This window comes from Astatotilapia calliptera, chromosome 23 (assembly GCF_964374335.1).
Source record: "Astatotilapia calliptera chromosome 23, fAstCal68.1, whole genome shotgun sequence".
Classification (NCBI taxonomy): domain Eukaryota; kingdom Metazoa; phylum Chordata; class Actinopteri; order Cichliformes; family Cichlidae; genus Astatotilapia; species Astatotilapia calliptera.
Genome location: NC_137443.1, coordinates 27,863,375 through 27,877,155, shown reverse-complemented (window position 1 = coordinate 27,877,155; position 13,781 = coordinate 27,863,375). Strand labels below are relative to the sequence as shown.

General features: G+C 37.9%; 1 protein-coding gene across 2 annotated transcripts; it reads right to left on the bottom strand.

Moving 5' to 3' along the window:
• Positions 1–26: 26 nt before the first annotated feature.
• LOC113016822 (PI-PLC X domain-containing protein 1-like) lies at positions 27–7,309 on the bottom strand. Of its 2 annotated transcripts, none has more exons than XM_080296774.1 (7): positions 7,071–7,309; positions 6,766–6,902; positions 3,426–3,551; positions 3,188–3,343; positions 2,653–2,783; positions 1,971–2,041; positions 27–1,107 (listed from the first exon to the last, which is right to left on the bottom strand). In XM_080296774.1, exons 1-7 carry the CDS (start codon positions 7,171–7,173, stop codon positions 833–835), a joined length of 999 nt encoding a protein of 332 aa, XP_080152900.1. In that variant the 5' UTR covers positions 7,174–7,309; the 3' UTR covers positions 27–832. The 2 variants fall into 2 exon arrangements, with proteins under 2 accessions (XP_080152900.1, XP_026015745.1); XM_026159960.2 differs by having other exon boundaries at positions 2,653–2,759.
• Positions 7,310–13,781: the final 6,472 nt, after the last annotated feature.

Below are 13,781 nucleotides of genomic sequence, written 5' to 3'. Positions count from 1 at the left end.
ATATCTTAATTACAAACAAATCCAGGTACAAAAATCACAGATTTTTATTATTCAGGCAGTGTGACGGTAAATGTAGAATAACCAGGTGACATAACCCATGCGTTTCTTTGGACTGTAGAAGAAAGCCACGCAGGCAAAGTTTCAAACTCAAGAGTTGCTTGGTGTGGGGTGACAATGCTAATCACCAAACAGCACCCACACAGCTGTTTATAAAATACAATGTGAAAAATAAATATGAAAATATTTATTTAGAAATACCAGCATTTGATTAATTTACAGTAAAACAAAAAAGAAATGTAACATCATACAAGATATAGTGCAAGAGACCTAGTATTCAGCACGTTGTTCTCCAAGCTAACTATTGTATAGCTGTACGCTAATTAAAAGGCTGCTAGCATTCGTGATGTTGATAGTAAACACTAAAATTTGTAACATGTGGCATTGTGAAATGCAAAGATAAGACTTTCTGATCCCTAAAGAAAAGTTCACAGCACAGAGACGAGTTATGAGGTAAGAAAAATCATTGAAAAAGAAAAATGAATTAGAAATTAAAAATAAGTCAAAATAAAAAAGAAAATGCATATACAATATATAGATTGTCATATTTGTGCAAATATTTGTGGAAAAGTGTCCAGTAGTGCAAAATATAAAACTTTAACTACACTTGCACAGTGAATGTGTAAAGAACATGTAACTTGTGTACCTCCTTATAGTTTTAGGTAAAGCATGTTGAAATTAACCTGAATAAACATGTAGACGGTAATGTGATGCTTAAAAAACAAAAACATCAAGCACACAACTGTATAAACAGGATGGCAGGCTCACAAAATTATTAACTGGCACTTATTTTGGAGGATGCTGGCAGCTTCCTGCAGCCTCTGCCCACCAGTTTGTAGTTCAGCTCGACGACAAGCGAGCAGAACTCGCTCATACTGACGAAGTCACAGCACATAATGTTGACTCCCTCGGGTCCTGGCTGCTGCTCACCCGCCCACTGGAGAAGCAGTGAGAGAGAGTTCAACGTCAACATCCTCATGCTCTGGAAAGGGTGCAGGAAGACGTAAAACATGGTCTCTGTCAGGTTCAGACCAGTGACGTAAAAACCATCTGGAAAACAAAACCGTCTGTAAGGCCGGTGCTTAAAGAAACGAACAGCAAATAAAACCTGAGGTAAAATAAATCCCAGCTAGCTGCAGAAGCAGTACACTTCAGAGTATTTTTACTACGTCACTGACATTATTATATTATTAAACTTATGAGAATACTTCTGTCCATCTTGTCCAGGACGTTCTTGTAAAAGATTTTTAATCTCAAGAGTTTTAAAAAAAAAAAAAAAAGGTTAATAATAATTATATTATATATTTTGGTGGCTCAATCAACAGTATATGAATATTAGAAATTTGGTATTTAAAGGAATTATTCTGTTTTAATAAAAACATTTCATTTAAATTTTTGAATAAACCTTTTCAACTTTCAATAAAAACGTTCGCCACATGGGGGCAGCAAATCCGAATCCATGTTGGATTTTTATTGAAAACCTGCGTAGTCTGAATACGCTTTGAATTTTGAGCTTAAGCATAAATTATACTTCTGCATTGAATCTGTCAATCCTACTACATAAACCCGCAAAAGTGTCCAACATTGTTAGCAGCAAGTATAGTTGTATGTGGCGTGGCTGTGTTGCCGTGGAGTTTCTCTCCAATTTTATCCACTGGCTTCCTGATGATTAAAAAAAATTACAGCAGAAGAAGCAGCATCAGAGGAAACAGTGGTACTGAAAGCCATCACAGGCTGTGTGGGATGCATATATATGTACAAACTAACATTTGTACCTTTGGCAGGTTATTAAATCCAGTAAACTACCTTTACAGTATATTCTGTATCCAGTACTTTTGCTCTAACATTTTAAATACAGGTCTGTAATGCTACTACTTTCCCTCACTGCACTACTTGTTCTAACAACCTCATACCTGGTCTTCCCTGCCGTTGCTGGCCTTCCAGATAGGTGATCACTTTCTTAGGATCTGGGCTGTTAGCATACCTGAACACACAGGACAGGTTCAATCATTTCAGTGTTAGTGACATGAACAACTGTGCAGACAGTAGCCTTGAAAAGTAAAAGTAATCAGGCACTGCTTTAAATCTGTTTTTTTCCCCTAATGGCCACCAGTCTTGGTCACCAGTCAAAGACCCAAAAAGAAGGAGGGAGAGAAGAAGACCAAGAAAACCACATAAGGTCTAAGGTTTGAAAATAGGAGGAAACAAACTATCTTTACATACGTGTATATATTACATGCAACCAGTGTTTACATATTTAATATTGTATTTCACACCATGTCACACCATTTATAAATAAACCAACAAGCACGTATTATGTCTGACAGTGAACACACATTAAAATATGACACTCCAATTATGTCATATTTGAACCTTTGGCTGTTGCTGTTCTCAGTGTGGTTTAAAGTCACTGTACCAACATCTATTATTAATACTTTTGAGACACCAAGATGCTCAAAAACAAAACAAACAAACAAACAAAAAAAGAACAACTAATATTGCCAGAGAAAGTAATCAGAACCGAAATCACGGAATCGAAGACACTTAAGCTACGAAGTCTATCTAACCCTTCTACATACAGTCTATGTATTTTACCAATAAGGTATCCGATTCCACAGCCCAGGGTGCTGCAGCTCCTGGTCGTCATAGGAAACAATGACCTGCTGACCTTTTGACCAACATGACCGCAGAGTGGGAGTTTCCTGCATGCATACACATGAATCAAACTGTCAGTTTATTAGGCACACTGTGCCAAAACCAATGCAGGCTAATAACATGATTACAGCAACACGTTTTAATTTTCGGAGCGTGACGTTTGTGGTGTGGTATATTAGCAGGTTTCTGGACTAGAGAAATACCTCTGATATTTGAAACACCTGAGTCGAAAAGAGTTTCAACAGAAACTGAACACCATGACCTAAATGATTAAAGGATTTATTGCAGGACTACAGTCGTAAATGCATTCGTTTTAGTCGGGGGTTCCCAATGAGCCTGTGGTTGAGATCAGTTCCATGTATTTATATCTGCTGAAGTTAAAATGGTAAATCCTTATCTGAGAGGCTGAAAGCAGTGAATATTTGGCATTATTAAACTTTAGAAATCAATCATTATCCTAATAATGTCTATCTACCTGTGGTGGGCACAGCTTCCCTCTGAACAGCAGAAGGATGAACTCCATCAGATGGGCGTGGTCTTCGTCACTTAGAGATTCGAAATGTGAACAGGCAATGATTACAATCTCTTTGGGGTGAGCGTCCAGCCAGCCGGCCAGTTCATCCAAAGCCTCCTGCATGCAGACAGACATTAAAATTTGCTGTAAATTAGCCTTCACTCTGAGTATCAATGCAGTTTTGGTGTAGTTTACTGACCTTGACGGTTATTAGCGTGTATATGCCGTGAGCGAAAAACAATTTGCTGCTCCCTGCTGGCTTTCTGGCGATCCGCAGGTCCAAGAAACGAACACCAAGATCACACTGATCAGAAAGGACCGATAGCTGTAGCCAAGAAAGAGAATGAATATTGAAACACCAGAACCAAACAATGACAGAGACTCCACCATGTTGTACAGATGGCTGTATCTCTCTCCTGATCTCCTCTGTACAATTTCACATTTGCATTCATCACTCCATCACACCTGTTGTCTCTGATTTTCAGTCTAATTCTTGCGCAGTATGACATATCTCAGCTTTTTCTTCCTGTTTCAGGTTACTTGCTAGTCACTTTTTTTAAATAGTTTTATAGATCCGCCTCTTCTTTTTTCTGCACTTGCTTCCTCAAACTTTTTAATGACACACTGCTGAGATCTGCCAAGTTTTCAGCTGGTGGTGCTAAAAAGAACATTTTATGTCTGTTAAACCCTTATCTTTGTTATTTTTCTAACATTCAACCCATTTTTGTGACAGGCTTCTAGTAACAAAACGCTTAAAGATACAGTTTAAAGTTGGTTAGATATTTGCATGTGTAGACACAACACTTGTTCCGTCTTTGCGTTAGGAGCCTTTTTTGGATGCTGGAATGAGTCATACCTTAGTGTTAAGTGCCTCAACAAACAAAAAAACCATTCCTCTGAAAATGGTTTAAGTACTGGGGGGAAATGATCAAATAAGCATCCAGATGTCCAAAAAAAAACATTCAAGGACCTTCGGAAAGCCTGGAGAACCGCTCAAGACCACTTTAACAAAAAAAAAAATGAAGATAGTCTGATTAGAAGCAAAATATGAAGAAATGAGGGGCGGCTCGTTACACAGTACTGTATACAGTAAGTCATGATCAAACATAAAAACGTTAAATGTAATGGATACAATTGCTCCCATTAAGGTGAAGGTTATCTCTGGAAGGAAAAAGTCTCCATGGAGAAACTCCACACTAGTGAAAAATGAAAAAAGAGAGTGTAGGAAAGCTGAGCGCAGATGGAGAAAAACAAACCTCCAGGTTCATTATGACATCTATAAAGAGAAACTTCACAATTATAATTTACAACTGAGGAATGCAAGGAGGTCCTACTTCTCTGACATCATCACTAAAAACAGCCATAATGCTCGGGTCTTATTTTCCACAGTTGACAGGCTAACAAACCCTCCTGTGTCAGTGCCAGCGGAACTTCATTCGACCATGGCCTGCAATGACTTTGCCAAATTCTTCACAGAAAAAATCCAAAAGATTAGACAAGCAATTGGTACATCAACAGCAGATCCAGGATATGTACTGTGTCCACCGAAAAACAGTTTAAACACCATAAAACAGTTTCACCCTATTAACAGCAAAGACCTGGAGGACATCTTAGGTCAACTGAACTCCTCCTCTTGCTGTTTAGATGTCCTGCCAACAAGTTTTTTCAAAAAGGTCTCAAAGACTTTGGAGTCAGACCTGTTACAGATCGTCAACTTTTCTTTAATATCAGGTGTGTTTCCAGAACCACTAAAAACTGCTGTAATAAAACCTATACTGAAAAAGGACAACCTTGACAAGACAAAATGAACAACTACAGGCCGATCTCAAATCTCCCATTTTTAAGTAAGATCATTGAAAAAGCAGTTTCTCAACAGCTCAGTTACTTCTTAAAACAGAATAACTGCTATGATGCCTTCCAGTCAGGTTTTAGACAGAACCACAGCACTGAAACCGCTCTGACCAAAGTGTTTAATGACATATGTCTGAATACAGACAGTGGAAAAATGTCAGTCTTAGTTTTACTGGATCTCAGTGCAGCATTTGATACAGTTGACCACAACATATTACTCAAACGACTGGAGAACTGGGCAGGTCTTTCAGGAACTGTGCTAAACTGGTTCAAAACATACTTAGAAAACAGGAAATACTTTGTATCAATAGGTAACTTCACATCTGAGCAGAACAAGTATCACATGTGGAGTTCCCCAAGGTTCCATCTTGGGACCCCTTCTGTTTAACATCTACATGCTCCCACTGGCACAGATTATAAAGAACAACAAAATAAACTATCATAGCTATGCAGATGACACACAAATATATATCACAATGTCACCAGGAGACCAAGGCCCTGTACAGGCTCTTGGTAAATGCATTGAGGAAATTAATGACTGGTTGTGCCAAAATTTTCTCCAGCTAAACAAAAACAGTTTTTGGTTTAGTCTTTGGCGCCAAAGAAAAACGATTACAGGTCACCAGAGAACTTCAATCTATACATCTAAAAACCACAAACCAGGCGAGAAATTTGGGTGTAGTGATGGATGCAGACCTAAACTTAGAAAAACACATTAAGACAATAACAAAGTCAGCTTACTATCACCTCAAAAATATTTCGAGGATAAAAGATCTGATGTCTCAACAGGACCTGGAAAAACTAGTCCATGCATTCATCTTTAGTAGGCTTGATTACTGTAACAGCATCTTTACAGGTCTACCTAAAAAATCAGTCAGACAACTACAGCTCATTCAGAACTCTGCTGCTCGAGTCCTCACTAAGACCAAAAAAGTGGACCACATCAGTCCAGCTCTGAGGTCTTTACACTGGCTGCCTGTCCGTCAGAGGATAGACTTTAAAGTTCTGATGCTGGCCTATAAAGCTCTGAATGGTTTAGGACCAAAATACATCAGTGACCTCCTGACCCAGTATGAACCTTCCAGATCCCTCAGGTCATCTGGATCCGGTCTTTTATCAGTTCCCAGAGTCAGAACCAGACACGGAGAAGCTGCATTCAGCTTTTATGCTCCTTATATCTGGAACAAACTCCCAGAAAGCCTCAGATCAGCTGAAACACTCAGTTTATTTAAATCCAGGTTGAAGACTCACCTGTTCTCAGCTGCACTTGAATAAAGCACCAAATCCACACTTTTAAGCTTAAATTTCAAAACTTACATTTTAACTACTGATTTTATCTACTGTTCTGATTTTATCTGTTTTGATTTTTTTTTACATACTGTTTTGTTTGTTTGTTATTTAGTTAGTTAGTTTGTTTGCTTGTTTTAATCTATTTTAAATCGTGCTTTTTATTTGTTTTTGTTTCTAATGTCTCTGTAAAGCACTTTGAACCACCTTGTTGTTGAATTGTGCTATACAAATAAACTTGCCTTGCCTTGCCTTCCTCCTTCCAAACTACGGTAGTTCAGTAATTATCAAATTATCAAAACCTCAGATGAATTCCCCAAACCTTTTACGAGGTAGGGAGCTTCACCTGAGGTGGTGCAGGTTCCTGGTTCTCTTTCACCTTTAGGGGGACCGTAAAATACCTGCGTGGTGGCCCAGCGGTAAACACAGGGTCGAGTACAGCAGGGGAACAGCCTGTCAGTCAGTCTGAGGAAGCAGGACTCCGATCTCACCACAGGAGAAGAGACATCCAGGCTGAAGGACATGCTGTCATGGCTGCCTGTGGTGCGAGAAGAGCCTGTCAACAAGCATCTGAGACAATTTTTTTATTACAGTTTAACCTGAAATTAAGGATAATTATATTTTTAAAATAAACACGTGATCTGTATGAGAGTGTTTTCTATTCTTTTCTGTCTTGAACTGGCTGAACTGGTTGCTCCTGTTTTACCAGGTAATGCCAGGTTCCACAGCGGGACGTCCAGCAGCTCCTCCGGCAAACGCGACATCCAGTCCGGGTTTCCTCCGAGCTGCTCCCGCTGTTTGTCCTCCATGTCTTATTACCGCCCTGTCCTACTACAGATGTTCAGCATGCTCTTTGAGTTTCTTCGGGATCTGAACACGGTTTATTTACCAACTCTTCCGGTTGTTGTCAATCTCCACTTCCTTTAGCGATTTTCAAAATAAAATCACCAAACGCGACGAGAGCTTGCTTAAAAAAACAGTAGCGTTAGAACACTAAAGTAAAAAGTACGGTAACAATGTGTGCTAATTTTACATTTTAAATGAGAACCATAGTAGTCAATTTACCCCCGACACTAAAAAAATAAAAACAAAAAGAAAGTAAACAAAAAAAGAGCAAGACAACAGAGCTTGTCCTACCCCGACAGATTTTAGCTTTTCCTGATGTCTTGTCATTTAGCCCTGCTTTTCATAAAAACAATATCCCCCCCCATTCAACTTCCGCACCCTTTCAGATTAAGCTTTAGGCAAGTTCATCAAACCCTCTTGCCCCCTGGGCCCGTGGAGTGGCCCTCTTTCTCCATCTACAGGAGAAAAGCTGAACTACATGATGCTTCTGCTTCACTGGGGTCTGTTGTACAGTACGTTGCAATACAAAGGCCGTTTCATTAAAGCTCAAACAGAAAAACCGAAGTATAAAGAGCTCTGATGCCAAATCCAGTTTGTAGGCTGTATAACGTTAAAAATAAAAAAGTGTGTGGAGTTTGCATTTACATGTATAAATGTACGAAGACAAAAAAAAGGCCATATTTAGGGTTTCCATCGACATTGAAAATGTAAAAAAAATTTAATTGACAAGAAACACTTGCAAATTTACTGGAAGAAACAGAACATTTACAAAGAGACTGGAAAAAAAACCCAAGACTCAAATCAATTTAACTCAACTCAAGTTTTATTTATGTAGCGCCAAATCACAACAACCGTGAGGAACTTTATCTTGTTAGGTAAAGACCTTACAATAATACACTCTACCACTTGGCAACAGTGGAAAGGAAAAACTCCCTTTTAGCAGGAAGTAATCTCTGGCAGAACCAGGCTCAGAGAGGGGTGGCCATCTGCAGCAACCATTTGAATGAATGATGAATGATCAGGTTAAAGATGCAATAAGGTTGTTGGTACTCATTAAATTACCGGATGGAAGGGATTGCCAATTTTTGTTTATATTATACTATTAATTACTATTACTTATTTATACATTTTTATAGTGATGTTAATATATTATATATTTGTTAAAATGTCATTGCTATCAATTAATTAATTGTGCATTTTTCTATTGCAGTTAAAGTTTGGCAGTTTTTGTGTAATTACATATTGTGACCACTAGGGGGAAATCAGTGTGACGTGACAGCATGAAAAATGGCCTTAAATCAAGACACAGAAAACACACACACGGTCAAAAATTAAATGTAATAAAATTAAGTTATGATTTCAAAGCATTAATTTGTTATGGTTGTCTTCAGTTTCATATAATAAGGTGAAGCTGTTTTCACATGTAAATGCTCTAGAAATAATATAACTAGACAATTAGAGATGCTTGAATTATGAGGAGTCCTTAAATTGAACCTTTTTACCTTGTGACCCTATGAAATTAACTTACTTGTTCTTGTGACTGTTAGGTTGGAGTATGACTCAGACAGCCAAATGACACTGTGATCTTTTTAGATTAAGTTTCAGGTTACAATTTTGTTACTGTGTCTCAGTTGATACTCAGTAAATTTATTTAGTTTTGGCATTTTTATTGGATTGGACTGTTTACAGGAAAGCAGAGAGAGGATAACAGACTCAAACCCAGTTTCCTGAAGGACCTTCAGTACATAGATTGTCAAGGAGACAATGTGAGTTATGGCTGGAAACCATCAAACTTACTGGTAATAGTAATAGTAACACTGGTAAAAGTAGAAGGCACCTACCTTTATTTTCTCTAGTTATTTTAGCTCCACTATTAGGTTATCCTATTGATTTCTGGGTAATCTAGGTCCAGGACTCATCTTAGGCTTAATATTTAGGACTGTCTTTTAAACAATGGTTTGTGTGGATTTCAGTCGAATTCAGAGTATTACTTGAGTGGAGTGTAAATGAAAATAAAACCCATTCATTTGTAAATCATTTAAACTACGCAGTGCTGTAAAAAGCATATTTATTTTTGCTTATTTGTCACACTTACATGATTCACATATTTTAATAATAGGCAAAGATAACACAAGACATTACAAAGTTCTATTTTTAAAGGATTATTTCATTCATTAAGAGAACAAAAGGTATCCAAACCTAATTGACACTGTGTGAAAAAGTACTTGGCCCCTAAACCTAATATCTGGCTGTGTCACCCTTGGCAACAAAAACTGCAATCAAGTATTTGCAATAACTAAAAATGATGAGTTTTTCACATCGCTCTGGCGGAATTTTTGAAGAATTGTTTTAATTAGGAACATTGGAGAGTTTTCAACCATGAACAGCCTGTTTGAGGTCGCAGTCAGGTCAAAGTATCTCAATTGGAGATAAATTCAGACTTGGACAAGGTCACTCTGTTAGTTTTATATCAGATGTAACTCAAACCTTCCAAAAAATGTTACTTTTGAGATGAGATGAGATAGCCATAATTTGTCAGTTGCAGTTGTCCACAACCGAGACCTTGTCGACCGTACATACAATACACAAACATCACATTGGGGAGACAGGTCAGGCTAGGTAGCAAAGGAAAAAAACAGCGAAATGTGTAACACAAAAGGATAATACAGGAATGCACAGATACCATCACACCATAACACAATAAAACACAGACAAGCAACATGAGAGAGTATTCCAGAGTGTACAGCTGGATCTGGGACCACTGCAATCTTCAGTCACACCTCCAGCTGATCCGCTGTCCACATCGGATTAGAGGTAAGAATGGGAGGAGGCGCTGGATTTGGGGAAGGGAGGGTGATTGTGAGGGCGTATCAGTATCAGTGTACATGTGCACATGCGTGTGTGTGTATCCTGTGTCTCATCAGTCCACAGAATATTTTCCCAAAAGTCTTAGGAATTATCAAGATGTTTTCAGGGAAATGTGAGATTAGCTTTTAAGTTCTGAAACAAAAATACTGCAAGAAAACAGGTGGTTGGTTCCAGAACGCACTTCCAACTTGATTCTTTGAAAAACATATGGCATCTATTTCTTGTAGAAATATAGACCAACAAGAAACAATAATTTCTTAAAACTTGGAAAAAAACTAAAATTAATTTAATCTAATTCAACAAGTTCAAAAAGTGGTAAAAAAAATTGTGCAGTCTCTTTCTTATTGTTGAACTCTGACCTTAACTGAGACATGTGAGGCCTGCAGTTCTTTGTTGTTTCTGGTTCTTTTGTGACCTCCTGGATGAGTTGTTCTTGGAGTACTTTTGATAAAACGGCCGCTCCTGTGAAGCTTCACCACTGCTCCAACTTTCCTCCATGTGTGGATAATGTCTCTCACTGTGGTTCACTGGAGTCCCAAAACCTTAGAAATGGCTTTTTAACCCTTTCCAGACTAGTTTCTTTAGCTTGTGGTGTGATGTGTTGCTTTTAGAGATCTTTTAACCTGCTTCACTTTGTCACACAGTGAAATTGAACTAAGCTTTCAAAAAAATGATGTTAATTACTTTTAATTCATTATTTTTACAAGAGTGGCAAATCTTTCTTCCCCACACAGGGCCAGGTGGGTTTGGATAGTTTTGATCTCTTAACAAATTAAATCATAATTTAAAAACTGCATTTTGTATTTAACTGTGGTATCTTTGTCTAATATTAGAAATTCTTAGTCTTGATGTATGCTCAATCATCCAGGTTTTCAGGGTTCGTGTGTGGATGCGAGGAGGAGATGACCCAAATGCAGGACTCACGACGCAGGATACGGAGGTTTATTATAGTGAGTGGATGGACAGAACATGAATGCTGACTGGCTGAACGACTGAATGGCTGGCTGATCTGACAACACACATGGGAACGATGGCAGTGACAACCTTGATGACAAGACAATGGACTGGTGGAAACTGAGGACTTAAATATATTTACTGAATGATGAGTGATTAGAGACTGGTGAGTGAACTTAATCTGACTAATGACACAGGATGGAAAATGGCACAGCAAAACAAGAAATGAGACTGAGTGAGAAATAAACAGAGCATGAAAAACTGAAAACACTGGGTCAATGAAATTCTACTTGAAGGTCACTACTATGGAACGCCAGGACTGCCATAATGAACTAATTAAATACACCATTAAATAATTAATTAAATGTGGCAATAATTAATTAAAATTGGAATTAATTAATTAAATAAATAGTTATGACACATGTAATTAATTAATTATTGACACATTTAATTAATAATTTATGTATTTCACATTTTAATTAATTATTGACACATTTAATTAATTAATTATTGACACATTTAATTAATTATTTATATATTTCACATTTTAATTAATTATTGACACATTTAATTAATTATTGCCACATTTAATAAATAATTTAATGGTGTATTTAATAAATTCATTATGACAGTCCTGGCGTTCCATATTGTGGTGCCTAATGTTAAATTCTCCTTTTATCAGTGGCCGCTTGTGTGCTTATGTAACATTTTTTTTAAATTGTAAATTCAAATATGTGACCGGAGTTGATCCCCAAGTCTTGCTGTATCCTAAATTCAATGTCAATAGAGGCTCTTTGTTCTATTCTATTCTATTCTATTCTGTTTTGTTCTGTTGCACGCTATTCATGTTTTTCACTGGAAAACAAAAAAGTCTGGAAGAGTTATGTGATGCTTTAAAAAGTATCTGGTGGAAAACAGTTGAACAAAACAACAAAAAAGTTTCAGAGAATACGAATAATTTGATGATTTCATCGTCTGTGGCACATAATATAATTAAATCTCTGTCCACAGGGGACAAGGTGGAAAACAAATACTGAATACTGAATAAAGCACTTAGGCAGCACAGCGTAACATTCAGACATGATTTTTGGGGTAGAAATGAACACTTGGGCCAATGTAAGAGAACACAAACTGCTTTAACAATCTATATTAAAGAATAGTGGGCAAATATTTGGGTTCAAAAAGTACAGAAAGTAATTTCCTTTATTCCTTAAAGCTTTAAAAGGTAATGCAAGATGTGGAACATGGCGTTCCGTCTACCCAAGTAACTTTGACTATGACAAGAATATGATTTTATCATCAGTCTCTCATATCACTGTTGAGAAATTTTGGCCCGTTCTTCAGAATCAGAATCAGAAACTTTATTGTCATTGTCACGAGAACAACGAAATGAAGAATGGTCCCCGATCATTGCATCATCCCTAGCAATATCAAAATATAAATAAAACAATAAAATTCAATAAATAAAATAGATAGAACACTTAAAATACTAATAAGATGTAACAGTAAAACATTCACATACATTCCCACACACATGCTTCAGACCGTGCATAGATTAACACAAGAGTGGCGTGATGTGTTCTGAGGGCCTCTGGATGTCTGGAGTTTTGATCTCCTCCACACCTGCTTCACGCCCTGGAGGACGGGGCTGTGGCCCCCCCACACCCTCTAGCAGATTATTGCATGAAGGAACCTTTTAAAAAACAAAAAACAAGCGCGTCCATGCTCACAGGTGTACACACGGGTGATCACACCCACAAACTACACCCTTTTTGGCTCCTACCTCAAAGCACACTGTGTTCTGTTGATCTTATGTGCTGCACAATAATGTTTAATATTTAGTATTTACTGTCATATTCCCATATATCATTGTGATGTTGTTTATTCTATTACTCTTGTTCTCTTCTGCTTGCTTTCTTTTTTCTTTCTCAGCAGGTGATCCAGGTGATTGATATATGCATTTTTTTTTCTCTGCCCGTTCTGTTGGTTTTTGTTTTTTGCCCTTCTCCCCCGTCCCTCTTCTCAGCTGTTTCTCTTTCCCTCTTTCTTTCTCCCCTTCTTTCCCCCAGTCAAGTCTGTCCCGTATTCAGTAAGTGAAAATAAAATAAACAATAAAAGGTGAATCAAATGGACCATTACGGCAAGGCTGGGATGGTCAGTTTGGTAAAGTAAATCCGTTGGGCATCTTTCTTTGCCTTTAGACAACAATTCTGATGGCAAAAGAGCCAAACGGGACAGGCCAAAAAAGACAAAAAAAAAAAAAAAAAAGAGTGGCGTGATGGACATTTTTTTGTAGTATTCAGATGTGTTATTGCAGTTGGATAACAGCTGTGTTTGAGTCTATTAGTCCTTGCTCTGATTGCCCTGTACCGTCTGCCTGAGGGCAACAGTTTGAACAGGGAGTGGCCAGGATGTGAGGTGTCTTTTATGATGTTTTGGGCCTTTTTAAAACAGTGGGCGTTGTGTAGAACTTCCAGTGTGGGGAGAGGGCAGCCAGTGATCTTTTGGGCGGTGTTAATGATCCCTTGGAGTGCTTTCCTCTGAGCCCCTGTGCAGCTAGTGTACCAAATACATATGCAGTAAGTTAGAACACTCTCAATGGTGGCTCTGTAGAAGGACACCAGCAGTCTCTGTGTGATGTTATTCCTCCTGAGAATTCTCAGGAAGTACAGTCTCTGCTGGGCCTTTTTCAGCAGCTCGGAGGTGTTCACACTCCAGGAAAGGTTCTCCTCTATATTGACTCCCAGGA